General features: G+C 45.5%; 1 protein-coding gene across 3 annotated transcripts in view; it reads right to left on the minus strand.

The window, feature by feature from the left end:
• ASIC4 (acid sensing ion channel subunit family member 4) overlaps window positions 1-1,191 on the minus strand; it is a 213,310-nt gene extending 212,119 nt beyond the window's left edge. For all 3 annotated transcript variants that reach the window (XM_083727330.1, XM_083727333.1, XM_083727335.1), the window contains exon 1: window positions 544-1,191. In XM_083727330.1, coding sequence (XP_083583456.1) covers window positions 544-1,176 — 633 coding nt within the window. In that variant the 5' untranslated portion in view covers window positions 1,177-1,191. The remainder of the gene's footprint in view (window positions 1-543) is intronic.
• Window positions 1,192-14,933: the final 13,742 nt, after the last annotated feature.

Genomic DNA, 14,933 nt, shown 5'->3' on the forward strand with positions numbered 1-14,933 from the left:
ATGATTACCCCCTGGCACTGGAAGAACACTTTAAAGATACAACCTCAGAGTGACTAGAGTCCAGCATGTTTCATTAGCTAGCAGTTATAGGGAAATGTGCCTGATCCCCGCAATGGCCACAGGCTACAGAGAACACAAACAAGGGTTAACAAGAGAACTTAGTTCCGGTTTGTGAGAGGAGCACTGGCCTAGGAGAGACTAGTGAGCTTTTTAAAAAGAGCTTGGCCTGAATATGGCATTTCAGTCATTTGAAAGGTTTGGTGTGGATCAAATTCTCCCCTCAATACAGTGATGAGGAAGCTGTGGCCCTTCCAACTCTCACCTGCCCCAGCTTGCACGACCAATGGTCAGGGATGATAGGAGTTGTTGTACGGCAACACTGGGCAGGCCACAGGTTCCTCAGCCCTGATTTAAGAGAAGGAACAGAATTACCTGTTATTTGCTTGTCCCTAGCTTAGCTAAGAACCCATGCTACCCATTCCATGATCACCATGAGGTGTTCCCACTATCCTCAACAGACCAGCGATGTGGCAGTAGACTCACTGTTTCGAAGTCACTGGCATTGCACGACTCATTGCCGAAGCTGCACAGAACCAGCATCTGGTCCATCTGGTGCCCAGCACGGTCATGGAGCTCCGTGAAGTTGAACGGGAGGTTCCTTTCCCCCTTGCTCTGCATTAGCTTCTTACTTAGCACCTCCCGAATGTCCCCGTCCTCGCCCTTGGACACAGCAATCTTGTCATCGCCATCCAGGAAGCCCAGGTACTCTCCAGCCCAGTAGAGGTCATGGCCAGAGAGTTGGGAAAAGCGAAGAGGGTTGAGATTGCAGATGGTGATCGCTGGGAAAGTCAGACTGGGGAGGGTCTCTTCTTCTAGCGTGGTGTCGTGAGGATACTGAAAGTAGAAATCCACTCGGTCTGCATAGACGTGGATGAGGAAGCCAAGGGAACCCAGGAAGGCCACGATCCACAGAAATTTGCGGCCTGTGTTGCACCCATGGCGGAAGATGTGGCTGATGCCATGGAGCGTTGAACTCCTGGCAAACTCTTCCAGGCTGGGGGCAGAAGTGGGTGGGTGTACCACATGGGAAACCTCCTCAGTATGCCGGACTGCTTTGGGCAGAGGGGAGCAACTGTGCCAGGAGGGTATCTCCTCTGTCCATGTAGGCCCTGGCATACTTGCAGTGCCCTCTTGAAAATAAAGGATAGGTACAAGCCCCTCAAAGGCATGCAGTTAACAATCAGAAAGCTCTGGAGTTTGGATGGGCTGTTGAGTGTTGCAGCGGCCCTCTCTGTCTAACGACAGGGCTCACTTACAGCAGCGTAGTATTAACAGCCACGGGGTGGGGAGGAGCTTGGCCTCATGCCTTGCCTAGGGCCCCTCCTGGGAGCTGAAAGACAGTAAACATGTTCATCCAGGGCAATTAGCACTGCCGGATCCCGGAAGAGCCTGTGCCAGATGAGGGGGAGCAAATGCGTCCCTCGCAAACCGCAGGCTGAGTCCATCTCTGTCTCCTGGGACTGGGGCTGCTAATTAGCCTGAGGCATCATTGATTCACTCCAGCACTTAGTGAACAGGGCAGGTAAGCAAACATATCCAGCCCTTGAAGAACAGTCCAGCAGGGAGAATGGAGGGCTAGGTCGTTCTGCTTCTTTCAGTGTGGTTGTGTATAATGGAAAATAAATACTTGAGTTGGAAGGGGGAAAGGTAATGGCCTCCTGGGCCATATGCCCATAATCAGGAAGGAGTTGGGACCAACCAACCAAGGTGGGCCTGCAGGCAAAATGCAGCAGCTCATGGGGCAGAATGTCGCCACCATGTTGTGCTGCAACTGAAATGATTGCACTGGCTGTCAATCAGCTACAACGCAAAGTTCAGGATTCTGGTATTGATATACAAAGCCTTATACAGCTTGAGGTGAGGATACCCAAAACATTGTCTCACCCCTTAGATACCCAAATGATCACTGTGCTCTGCAAAAGAAGGCCTCCTGCTGATGCCATCTCACCAGAAGGTCCCCTCCCTAGGATGTCAGAATTAGACCTTTAGTGTGGCTACACTTGCCCTTCGAAACTCCTTCCTGTTACATGCCAGACAGGCACCACCTCTGTTGTCTCTTAGCCTCACTGAAGACCTTAGTCTTTTCAACAAGCATTTTAAGTAGAGTTTTTATTATTATTATTCCAGTCTGCTTTTGAACTAACTTTTCAAATTGTTCCAGTTACAGATAGGTAGCCGTGTTGGTCTGCCATAGTCAAAACAAAAAAAATTCCTTCCAGTAGCACCTTAAAGACCAACTAAGTCAGTTCTTGGTATGAGCTTTCGTGTGCATGCACACTTCTTCAGATACCACACTGAAGAAGTGTGCATGCACACGAAAGCTCATACCAAGAACTGACTTAGTTGGACTTTAAGGTGCTACTGGAAGGAAATTTTTTTATTTCAAATTGTTCTTATACATGTTTTTGCTAAATCACTTTGGGATGTTTCCTGGGAAGGAATTTGTAAATGAAATGTTATAAATACCTAAAAATAAAACTTCTGTGTGAGCCCTACCTACCCTTAGGGCTATGAACATCAGCCTGAGGGATTCCAATGAGCAGGCCAGGACTTAGGTGAATGGCACAAATTACACCCTGAAGTTCTGAAGTTGTCCCCTTAAGCGCATCCATACCCACCCACTGACCTCTTCAGAACTTAGGCAGCTTATAGCCCTGTTCATAGCAGCCTCCATGTGGAAAGGTGTCAGGAGTGTGGGTTCCCAGCAGCCTTTCTAGGGCCCCAGCTGCATTATACATTTAAAGCTGAATCCTGCCTTTAAAAATCATTGTTTCACACACACACACACACACACACACACACACACGGAATCCTGGGAACTGTGGTTAGCTGAGTTGTTAGAAGGCACCTATTCCCCCCTACAAAAGTTACAATTCTCAAGAGTGGTTTAATAGTCAATCCCTCTTTCCAGGGAATTCTGGAATCTGTACCTCTGTGAGAGGGTTAAGGGTCTCCTAAGACTCTCAGCACCCTTGCATAACAACAGTTCCCAGGATTCTTTTGGGGTAAGCCATGGCTGTTTAAAGTGGCAGGATATTTCTTTAATGTATAGTGCAGATGGGGCCGAGGTCAATATGTGGCCTGTGTTAAGGTTTAAGAAAGGCATGAAAACATATATGGGTAAGTACAGGCTGCTGTGGACAGATGTTTTCAAGCTTGGGGGTGAAATAGATTCAGTGCCTCAATTTTAGACATGAAGAAATCCCTTCAAACTGTTGCAGATTAACATATGCTCAATCAAATTGACAGCCACAGTTGTGGTGACTAGGGAATGCCTGGATAGGGCTCTCTCTTTACAAAAAAACAGGAGGGAAGGGGTTTGGGAGTAATCACAGCAGAGTTTAAAATGCTTGGGAGAGAAATCCAGATTCATTGGATCAGCGTTTGCCAACCCTGTGCCCTCTAGATTTGACCTCTGCACCATCCCAGGTTGATGGAAGTTGCACACCAAAACACCTAGAGGACAAAGTCTGCTCTGGACAGTCTACTATGCATATGATGAAGGTTAAAAAGTGAAAGGGTGGGTTCCCAACAGCCCCAAACACATGTCTCACTGCATCAGATTAGAGGGATCCAGAAATGAGGGTATGAACCTGGGAATCTTACTCAGAGTATGGAGATTATAAAGGAAAGTAGAAGGCATGAATATTTGATTTAGTTCACAGTGGACTAGACATATACCGTAATTGAATGAACAAACAAGCTTTCACTTGATGGGTGAAGGGTAATTGATTTGAACTAGGAGCTGGTGGGGGGTAAAGGAACGTCTCCTAGGAGAGAGATGGGAAAGAACGGCTAAAAGCTTTTGAGAGGAAAAGTATTTAAACAGAGATAGAATTATACAGTGCAGGCATGCTGAGGCAGATCAGGGAGAAAGCCAGATTTACCTGGATCCTTTAATGCAGTCTCCTGGGAGAGAGGCAGGGCTGGACAAGGGCTGAAATTTCAGGAGTCACCCCCCCCCCCACTCAAGGATGCCAGTCACTGTCCCCACACCATTTGCCTGTTCTGCCAACCATACACCCACTTCACTGACAGCGCTTCAGTGAGGGAATTTTAGACCAGGGATGGGAAACCTGTGATCTTCCAGGTGTTGAGGGACTTCAGTTCCCATTATCCTTGGTCATTGGTCTTACTGGCTGGGGCTGATGGGAGTTGGAGTCCAGCTTTAGATAATGGATGCAATGGTTGTATTGGAGGGCAGAGGGGCTTCCCTTTTTTTAGATGGCAACGTCTACTACTTCACACTTTCAAATGTTCAAATGTTCAGCTGTGTTTGGGAGCCCTCCTGCTGAGTGGGCTGAGTGGTAGCCTGGACTTCTGCCCTAATACAGTACCACTGTTCACAGACGCTGTTTTCAATAACTGCGTCTCACCTTCCCATACTCCCTTTGGTCACAGTTTAACCTGCTGCTCATTCGCACTCACGTTCTGGGGATGAGGATGTGAATGGAAGATTCAATTACTAACAACTTATGGGGGGTTGCAAGAGGATTAGGACTGACCATGCTGTCTTATGAATTGCTTCCCATATACACCTTTGAAAGGAATTCTGTCCTCCCATCCTTCGACACCCCCCCCCCAGGACTGCTTGAGAAAGCTGATGAAGAAGACCCATTGTTACCCCTGAGCAGATGGTAACTTCTTGGGTATGGGGAAATGAGCTTCCTCCGTTAGACACAGGCTCCCAGATAGCAATGCTCAGATTCAGCGTGATCCACCTCCCCATCTCTCTCTCCACACACACACATAGAGGCACACACTTTCAAGCAAGGCTTTAAATCCATTAGCTTTGCATAATTAGATTTTTCTCAATTACCAGATTATGATAATTACTGGCTCGTTTGTAACAGCTAGCTCATAATCCGGTATCATTGCACTTGGAGACGAGCCAGGTACTGTGTTGTGTCGCTGGAGCAGTGAGAGTGTCGGCACCGGCAGACGAGCCAGGAGACTCCACCAGAAGAGACTGTGCAGCCGACACTCACCTTGGCCTGGCACTTGACTGATAAGAAAGAACGGCTTTTGCCTGGGCACACCGCACGGCTCCCTCTTAACTATCTTAAGAAACATGAGAAGAGCCCTGCTGGACCAGGTCAGGTCACTGGCCTATCTATTCCAGAAGCCCATTTCCACAGTGGCCGACCAAATGCATATGGGAAACCCACAGGAAGAACCTGAGTGCAACACCGCTCTCCCCACTTGTGATTCCCAGCCCACTGCCTCTGACCCTAGAGGTGGTGATATAGAGCAATCACAGGAGACCAATACATGGGAGAAAGTGTGAGAGGCTCCCATCAGTACACTCAGGCAATCTTCTTGCCCTCTGCACTGTCCTTTTAGCACGGGCCATTCAGGGATCCTTCATAGCACTGTGTGCTGCAAAGTGGAACCCAGTCCTCACACTGCTGCAGCTTTTCTTGTTCTTTGGTCAGCAGAGCTCTGGTGGGAGATGCACCTGCACAACTTGTTTGTTATGAGGATTCTTCTAAAGGTTTCCTCTCTTTCAGAACACACATACAAATCAAACCCAAACTTAGCTCCATCCTTCTCGTTTAGCCACTGGTTGGGACTTAGACAACTGGGGGATCGAAAGAATGCATGTTGCAGCACCAGCCACAAGAAACAATCAGTGCAGGCAGTTAGCTACAGATTTTCACCATGTCAGTGCCGTCTAGCCTACTCTGTCTCCTAGTCACTTCATGCAGGACTCATCTATTATTATTATTAGTAGTAGTAGTAGTTGTAGTACTTTTTTCTTTAAAAAAGTACTACAGAAGTACAAAGATTCAAAATATGTTTAGGAGTAAGCATACCCCTGGATCCCCCCAGAAAAAAGCACTGATTATTATTAATATTATTACCCACCCTTCTCCAGCAGGTCCCAGGTCTTTCTTGCTTCCTCAGAAGGACACAGGGGGTTACAAAATACAATAAATAACCTTGACAAGAGGTCAAGAGGTATAGGTTGCTTATTTTTGTTTATTTACTAGTGAGAAGATAAGCAAGCACATGCTTATGGAATATGTGTGTGTGTGTGTGTGTGTGCGCGCGCGCGCGCATGAGCGAGTAGGGTGAATGTGCGTGTATGTGTGCATGCAGAGCAGAGGTTGATAGATACACTGCCCAAACCATTGGCAGCTGGCTTGCACAGAAGTAGAAAGATAATCAAAATAATATAGGCATAACTGACCTATAATTCTAAGGCTCTTCTAAACCCACTGCAAATTCCAGAATCCAAATTAATGGTTAGTTCTGAAAACAGCTAAAAGAAAAGTATTGTGTGATCATTTCACCAAAAGTACAACATAGTTGGAACTACTAAACACGTAATGTATCTGCTTCTCTAAAGTGTGCAAGAAAGAATGATCAGTGCTCATTTGCTGATCTTGAAAGTAGATCTGCAGCACACTCCTATGCATATTTTCTCAGAAGCAAGTCCCACTGAAGTTAATGAGACTGACTCCCTAATACATGCGTTCAGGATTGCAGCTTTAAGGAGGGACGCATGTTTTATTTGTATTTCATCTCATTTTCGTGAACTGCCCTGGAAACACTGCTGAAGGGCAATGTAGAAATGTTTTACATAAAACAAATAAATCATTGTGTCATTCTATTCTTACAGCCTCAAGACTTCCTCCTGAATTGCCATTATCATCTTCCAGTGCTTCTACACTCCCGTTCAGTGCACTCTGCAACCAGTGCACACCCAGCACTGGTACGGGAGGCAGTGTACATGTGATGTTAGCCACAATCCATATCTAGCCTGCACTTTTTAAAGGAAATACTGTACGTGGATGTGCTTTCCCCCCAAACCAGCTTCAATCCAAATTGAAAAAAAGAATGCTCTCGTTGCATCGTAATCCAGGAAGGTGAACACAGTCTTAAGGCTCTCCAGAGAGGTTGAGGGTGTTGCTTTTCTGCAATCAGCTGGAAGCAGAATTATAATGGTGGCTCTACACAGCCCTTAATATCTACTTATTTACTATATTATACTCTACCTTTCAGACAGATATCATCTCCCCAAGCAGTTCACAGCAATTCTCTCCCTCCTACAAAAAGAGGTCGTGCCCTCAAGATTACAAACTTAAGAAGGCATACAAAAGAGTAGGGTGGAGAGGAAAGACGTGGGAAGGAGGCTGATTTGACAACGACAGAGCAAGGCAGTTGTGCCTGACCCAGGACCCTTCACCCCCTGGCTGGAAGCAGATTAGGCTTCCTCAAATTCCTGAAGTCCCAGGGGTAAGTGGCTGTTGCCAGCAAGTATTCTTTCCCCTGCAGCTGCTGCTTCTCTAGCCAATGGCTGAGGTCAGGCTGGTCTTTCCCTTGCCCATTATGTTTTGTGCAGGTGGGAGGGGCTGCAGCCTCTCAAGGGCTTCCCACAGATCCTCCTCCTCTGGCCAATGGCTGGAAGTAAGCATAATCACCACCACCCCAATTTTTGATTGCTTGTAAAATAAAATAAAACTAAACTACTAATACGAATATATAATATATAATTTTGTATTGTTTATAAATAATTTATTTCATCATCATCATCATCATCATCCAACAAGTGGGATTGCTCTGGCTACATGTAAGAAACTGAAGAGCAGCTTGTGGCTGGAAGGTATGAGGACCTGATTAATGACAGCAGGAGTGCGGAACTTTGTCAGTCGCTTCCCAATAACCTTATGGGGGCCACATGTCAGTGGAGGGTAGAACCAGAGACGACAAATGGGTGATGCAACAAATGTGAATTCTACATTTGTGCAATTTGCTATTTTATACACACACCTTCTTTCCTTTTTCTAGGGTCTAGGCAAACAGAAGCATGATTAGGGCTCAAGGGCACATTCCAGCTAGGCAAACACAGTCAAAGAAGGTGCAAAGCAGGAGGAGCACAGCGTGTGGCCTGAGAAGGATTGTGGCCTCCTGGGTGATGGATGCTGCCTGGGGAACACCTCAAGGGCCAGACAGAAAATTCTCCTCAGTTAAAGGGCCAGTAGCTGGGAGAAGCCTCACTAGTGCTGTGTCAGTCCCCAGACAGGCTGGCACAGTGATTGCATTTTAGATTTTTCTAAAAACCCACTGAGTCTGAAAAAAGGTTGGTCAACACAGAAAGCAAGCATTGTGCAACAGTTTGGCAATGATCTCATCTTGATTATTTGTAAAATCTGAGTAAGCAAACGATTCTGGAGGAAATGGCTAATGGAAGCAGTGCTTTCCTAACTGACTTTTGCATAGTTCACCCTCCCTTCAAACTACTATTGTTTTCTGGATGCCCTCCACCTGCCAAAAACAAAAATTGTATCCTTAGGAAACAAATCAGTGCACCCTTAATAGAAAATGGCATATGGTGGAGGATGCTTTTGGGCCCATGGGGTAGGGAGAGTTCTTATTATTAATGGATAGCTCCTGCAAGACGTCAGCATAATATGCTTCTGCCATTGAAAGTGGAAACAGAACTAGTAAGAAATAGTGGGAAAGGTAAAAAAAACCATTCAAAACAGTTGGGGAAGGGGATGTACCCGTATATAAATCTATAGGCATCCATACTGAATGTTCTGTGTAGCTTGTGTCACCCCATTTCAAAAATCTGGTGGGGAAGGTGAGTACACAAGGACACAAACACAGACATATGGACAAGTGTGGTATATGAATCAATTTTCCATCTACACAAGAACAAAGTAAAACATTTAGCATGGCAACTTGGTAAACAGACCAAAAGGAAGGGATATGATTGAAGTATGCATAATTATATAATGAAGAGGGAATCGTTGCTTACCCTTCCACTTAATGCTGGCACAGGAGGGTACCTAGTGAAATTAGTATGCATGCCACAAGATTGACTGAAACCAACAAAATGCAACATTTTTTACAGAGTTTGTTTGTGAAACTTTCCGCTTCTAAGTCTTTGTCCATGTGATCAAATGAGATCTCGACCCTCTACTTTTCAAACCCCATCCCACCCCACCCTGGTTCTTTCTCTGCCTGCCAGTGCTTTAATTAAGTGAGGAGCAGAGGAGGCCCCAGTCAACCCTGTAAGCTCCTATTTTCAGAAGGCTACAGGAGGACACGATGTGGGGTTGGGTGGAAGGTGAGTCTTGAGGATTTTTGCACAGGCCTCCCTACCTTCTCCTCCATGATTCAAACACTGCTCTGTGCTCCTGCCCGGGTTCTGTGCTCTACTGACAAGCCAAATGTCAAACTTTTACTTAAGCCTCATTATTGCCTCTGTGCCCCATCAATGCCCCCCTGTCTCTCAGCACCCTTCCATTAGAAAGCTTTCCTATATCCGACTACCTTCCTCTAATATAATTTCCCAGCACCTCTCAAAGACAAATCTCTTCTTCAGCCTGGCTTTTCTTGGGGCTGACCGTTCTTTACCTTTTGTGTTCTTTCGCTTAATGTGTGCCACCTTCAATTAGATTGTAAGCCTGCGGGCAGGATTGTCAAATATTGTGCATCTCCTACTGGTTTTAGTTGCTTTAATGTGTGTATGTTGGGGGTGGAAGCAAACACAACATTAGGAATTATTTGGAAAAGGGTTGAAAAACAGGGAGCCGCCATCATAGTCTCAAGGGATAGTTCAGTCGGTACAGCATGAGATTCTTAATCTCAGGGTGGTGGGTTTGAGCCCCACATTGGGCAAAAGATTCCTGAAATGAAGTGAGTTGGACTAGGTAACCATCGTGTTTCCTTCCAACTCTATGATTCTATGATCAAAACTACCTGTTTTAACTCTGGAGTGCAATTTTCAGCCATTATATGTTGTTTCCTCCAAGGCTGTTGGTTGAGACTCAGAAGCTATGCCTTTCCATCCTATGGATTCTGTGGGAGGTTTAGGGGTCCAGCCAGCTGGGGAAAGGCAGGAGGAGTGCCCAAGGATCCCAGCGAGAGGCAGGGCATCAAGAGATTAGAGATTGTCCCCTCATCATCCCAGGAGAAATGCAGACCAGGAATTCCCATAGGAGTTCTTGCACATAACTGAGCTTTCTCTGCCTCTGCTCAAAACCTTGACAAGTAGGCAGGGAAACTTGTTGGGACAACTTTGTAGAGCCCATGCAATCTTTTTGCTGCTGCTCATGAACTCCTGACCTTTGTGCCCTTGCTCTTGTACTACATTTTTTGTTGTTATTTCTTTCCCTTGTAAGAGCACATGGACCAGCTGCTGCATTTGTACCATTAGGCCGCTGTAAAAAAACCTTATATGCAGAATTCTTCATGCGAAAGGCTGGACTGGATGAATCCCAAACCGGAATTAAGATTGCCGGAAGAAATATCAACAACCTCAAATATGCAGATGACACAACCTTGATGGCAGAAAGTGAGGAGGAATTAAAGAACCTTTTAATCAGGGTGAAAGAGGAGAGCACAAAATATGGTCTGAAGCTCAACATCAAAAAAACTAAGATCATGGCCACTGGTCCCATCACCTCCTGGCAAATAGAAGGGGAAGAAATGGAGGCAGTGAGAGATTTTACTTTCTTGGGCTCCATGATCACTGTAGATGGTGACAGCAAAAAACAGTGGTAACGGGTGGCTTTTAAAAGGGTTATTCAAAATAATGGAGCACAGGTCTATGACAGTTATTAGCTAAGTGGAACCTCCAGGTCCAGAGGTAGTGTAACCCTGAATACCAAATGACAAGTATGCTACCTTCATGCCATACTTACCGGCTTTTCAGAGGCATTGGCTGGCCACTGCGTAGAAGCAGGATGATGAATTAGGTGGGCCCTCTTCTTGCATTAATCAGTGTGTGTTTCAACTGGACTAGTCCTTTCACTGTAGTCCTGCTATTTCCCCTTCAAGGGCAATAGAGCAATATCCAGTTTGGTTGTAATGGATGGGGAGAGTTCATTGCCACTCACATTGCTTGAAATATGCATATGCATATACATATATCAGGGCAAATGTGCACCATGCTGGAGAGAGGAATGCACAACCTTCAAATAAAATAAAAGCAAATGAGATGGTGTGGCATTGCAGCAGTGGCCAGGCCAGGGTGTGGCCTTTTGGTGACTGCTACTGCCCTGTACAGGGAGTTCTCATGTGCTAAAACAGGAGTAGGGAGCCTCGTGCCTTCCAGAAGTTACAGGGCTTCAGTTTCCGTAATCCCTGCCTATTGGCCATGCTGGTTACGGGTGGTGGGGGTTAGAGTGTAGCATATGCAGGAGGGGCACAGGTTTCCCCACCCTCTGCTCTGAAACACACCATACAGTAGCTGCAGATGATGTCCTCTCTCTGCGGACAAAGCCACAAGCTCCCACTGAAAAACATTAAGGCTTGAGTGCTTGGGAAATGTGATATCCCAGCAACAGGAGTGCGGCCTCGAGGGAAGATGTCTGGACTTTCTGCAACAAATGGGAAACGTTTAGCATTTCTTCATGCTGAAAACTGAAAGCCTGAAAAGAGCCTGAAAGTGATGAAGGCCAGCAATATAAATGAGTTCATAAAGGCTGTAATCCTGCATGTGGTTAGAAAGCAGTGCAGGATGGGCTACAACCCCAGAGTACCACAAAAATGTAGAGGACACAAGGATTTTTAAAGCTGTTCAGGGAAGCCCTCTCAGAGGTTCAGAGAAGCCCAGGCCACTTCCAGCTTTTGAGGGCATTAGCCATAATAATATGTATATTTTAATGACAACACCCAAAAACAAGGCACCGAAAAAGAAAAAAACGTGAGTGATTTGTTTATATAATCAGCTGATCTGAGAGAACATGTTAATCATGGTCTAATCTTGTGCCATCAGAATCAATATTTCTTATTAATATTTATGAACATTTTAAACTCTTTAATATGACAAAATCAATGGGTTGACTTGTATCTAACGAAGCCGTCCCGTTAGCGCAAGGACTTCTGCCTGCTCAACAGGACTTTCTCTCCCTCTCCTGAGGGTGGAAGTACTTGCAGAAAGACTTCATTGGATACAACCCTGTATCAGGCTGGGTATACACCTGCAGCTTAAAATGCCTCCTTGCTTGTTGCATTTCAAGTCACACTTGCACTTTGCTACACACACCACAGTCTGGACGAAGATGTCATCACCTGATACACAGCACCTGATTTGTTTCTCCACACTTGCAAGCACCCTCCCATAGAACTTCTGTTTGTGAAGCTGTCATCTGCACAGGTTCAACAGCTGTCCCAAATGTACACACTTCAGCTTAACCGTGGCTTATGTTTTTAAATTGGATGGAAGGTGATTTGAGGAAAAACACGTCAAACAGGAGCATTTCTCAAGAAGCATACATATGGATTGTGGCTAACATCATGCATACTCAGCTTCAAACACCAGCAGTGAAAGCGCCCTGGAGCCAGAGTAAACAGCAATGCATACACAGTCTCAGTTAACAGAACAGCCACAACAAAAGAAGCCTTTTACCCAAGCACATCTTGTTTGCTCAAATTTGCAGCTCAAAGCTGAGTGTGTGTGTCACATTTTGTTCTGATGTGCGTAAGTTGCAAAACTTATCAAATGCCAGCAAATTAACCTGTCTACATTTCAGGTCTTCTTTGAGCTTGAGACCCAAACCAAATGGAGCTCCTGGACCCCTCTCTCATTGACCTAGCCCTCAGTAGCTTCTTAACAGTTCCCTAAACAACAACAGCCTGCCAGAAGCAGGGCCAGCCCTACCAGAAGTCAGAGTAAGTCAATGGCAACCTCCTCAGATGGCAGGGAGGGGGGCAGCAGGGGCAGCTCCTGGTTGATTTCTCCTGAATCCCTCCCTCTGCCACACTGTATCTTTCTGTTGAAGGACACAGCTGTGTGCTTTGTGGCTTGGTCTTCGCCCCATAACTAACCAACTTCACTCAGGTGTGGTGGAGCACCCGCTCTTGTTGCCAGTATTTCAAAGAGAAGCAAAGGTGGACATCTGCACAAAGGAGGGGTGATCCACAATATGTTGTTAACTCTAGCTCCCCTCAGGCTCAGCCAGCATGACCAGTGGTTGGGGATGATGAGTGTTGTACTACAGCATCTATAGGGCCTTGTGTTCCCATACCCTCCATAATGATAATTTTACTATTTATACCCCACACATCTTAGTGGGTTGCCCCAGCCACTCTGGACAGCTTTCAACATATATAATAACGTAATAAAACATTAAACTACCCCTATATAGGATTGCCTTCAAATGACTCGGATCAGATAACTCCAAACCCTGCAACATTTCTCTAATGAAAATAGGAACATCCTAAAGAAAAGTGGGACATCTCGGGATCAAATGCAAAAACTGGAATGGCTTCTCTAAATCAGGGACATCCCTGGAAAATAGGGACACTTGGAGGAAACATAAAAATGAACATAAAGGAGGTTCTACTGGGTCGATGCCATTCACAGAGCTTGAAGAAACTGTAAACAGCAGAAGCTGCAAATAGAGCACTCCAGCCTTCTGAGCAGGGTTGGCCGTCAAGACATTTTGCTGCTTGATGGACAAGGCAATGCCACCACCTTCCAATGTTACAGAAGCGACTTCACTAGCAGTTGAATCATCCCTCCTCTGTGCAGACATCCACCTTCTCTTTGGCTTGCAACTTGAGCAAGTTGCTTGAAACGCAAAGGCAAGTTCTGCTTGCCTACGTCCCACAGGCATCTGGGTCAGCCACTGTGAGAACAGAATGTTGGACTAGATGGGCCTTTGGCCTGATCCAGAAGGACTTTTAAAGCAGTGTTTCCCAACCTTGTGCCTCCAGATGTTTTTGGCCTACAACTCCCATCATCCCTAGCTAGCAAGACCAGTGGTCAGGGATGATGGGAGTTGTAGGCCAAAAACATCTGGAGGCACAAGGTTGGGAAACACTGTTTTAAAGAGTGGGAGAGTCTCTTGGGCTTTCTACCTGTTTCTACCTTCTTTCAAGGAATGGTTCCCTTTTTAGAATTAAAATGGATTGTTCCTTGTTGCTGTTTTTTAGGGAACAATTTCATGAAATAAGAAGCAGGTAATTAGCCAAAAACTAAGCAAAGGGTGCAGCACCTGGGCAACTTGAGAGTAGCTGTGTGCAGTTAAAAAATGTGAGGTAGATGGGCAAGTGTAGTCTGCCTGAGTTCACAGGGAAGGACTTGAGGACTTTGTAGAAGAGACAGGCTGTGTGATGTGTTGGTTGTGAGCAGCATTTACAGTCCTACTCTAAACATACTTATTCGAAAGCCCCGCTGGGTTCAATTGGGCTTACTTCCCAGTAAGCATTGCTAGGATTGCTGTCTTCCTTTGACTTTAGTTTGCACCACAGATGTTAAAAATATAAAAAGAGCTCATTTCAGCTGCCTTGATTTTCCACAGGATTCGTTTGTAAGAGAAAGCATAGATCAGGACCAGAGCCATCAACTCTCCCGCCCTTTCTTCTTTTCTTTGAAGTATTTCGGAGATCTAAAAAAATTCACCCCTCCCTTAGCTGAGGCAGGCCAGGTAGTATAGAAGCAACAAGCTTCCACTGAACTCAAGCAAGCCAGCCTGCTGTAGCTGCAGCAACATCATTAAGTGCGTTGTCTGTAATTAGAGTGAGAACAAAAGTTGCAGAAAGAGAAACATGTTGTCCTAATCTATGCTTCTGCAAATTCAAGCCTGCTAAGAATGATTTGACTGAAGTATTAAAGCCAGCTTTGTGCTTGCTCTCTCCCTCCCTAAAGCCTTTGCAACATATGGAAATTAGCCATATTTCCATAGGATCAAAGAGTATATTAGCTTATCTGAACAGTAGGACTAGCAATGCAAATCTCATAGAGCTTTACTTATTATTATTATTATTATTATTATTATTATTATTAGTGAGAGAGAGAGAGAGAGCCATTCACTCCAATCCCTTAGGTGCAGCAGAAGAGGAGAGGCAGCTTCAGAAGCTGGTGCAGTGGCTTCACTGCTATTAGAAAATACCACAATGCCAGGGTTTCC

This window comes from Podarcis gaigeae (genome assembly GCF_964106915.1).
Source record: "Podarcis gaigeae genome assembly, chromosome: 1".
Lineage (NCBI taxonomy): Eukaryota > Metazoa > Chordata > Lepidosauria > Squamata > Lacertidae > Podarcis > Podarcis gaigeae.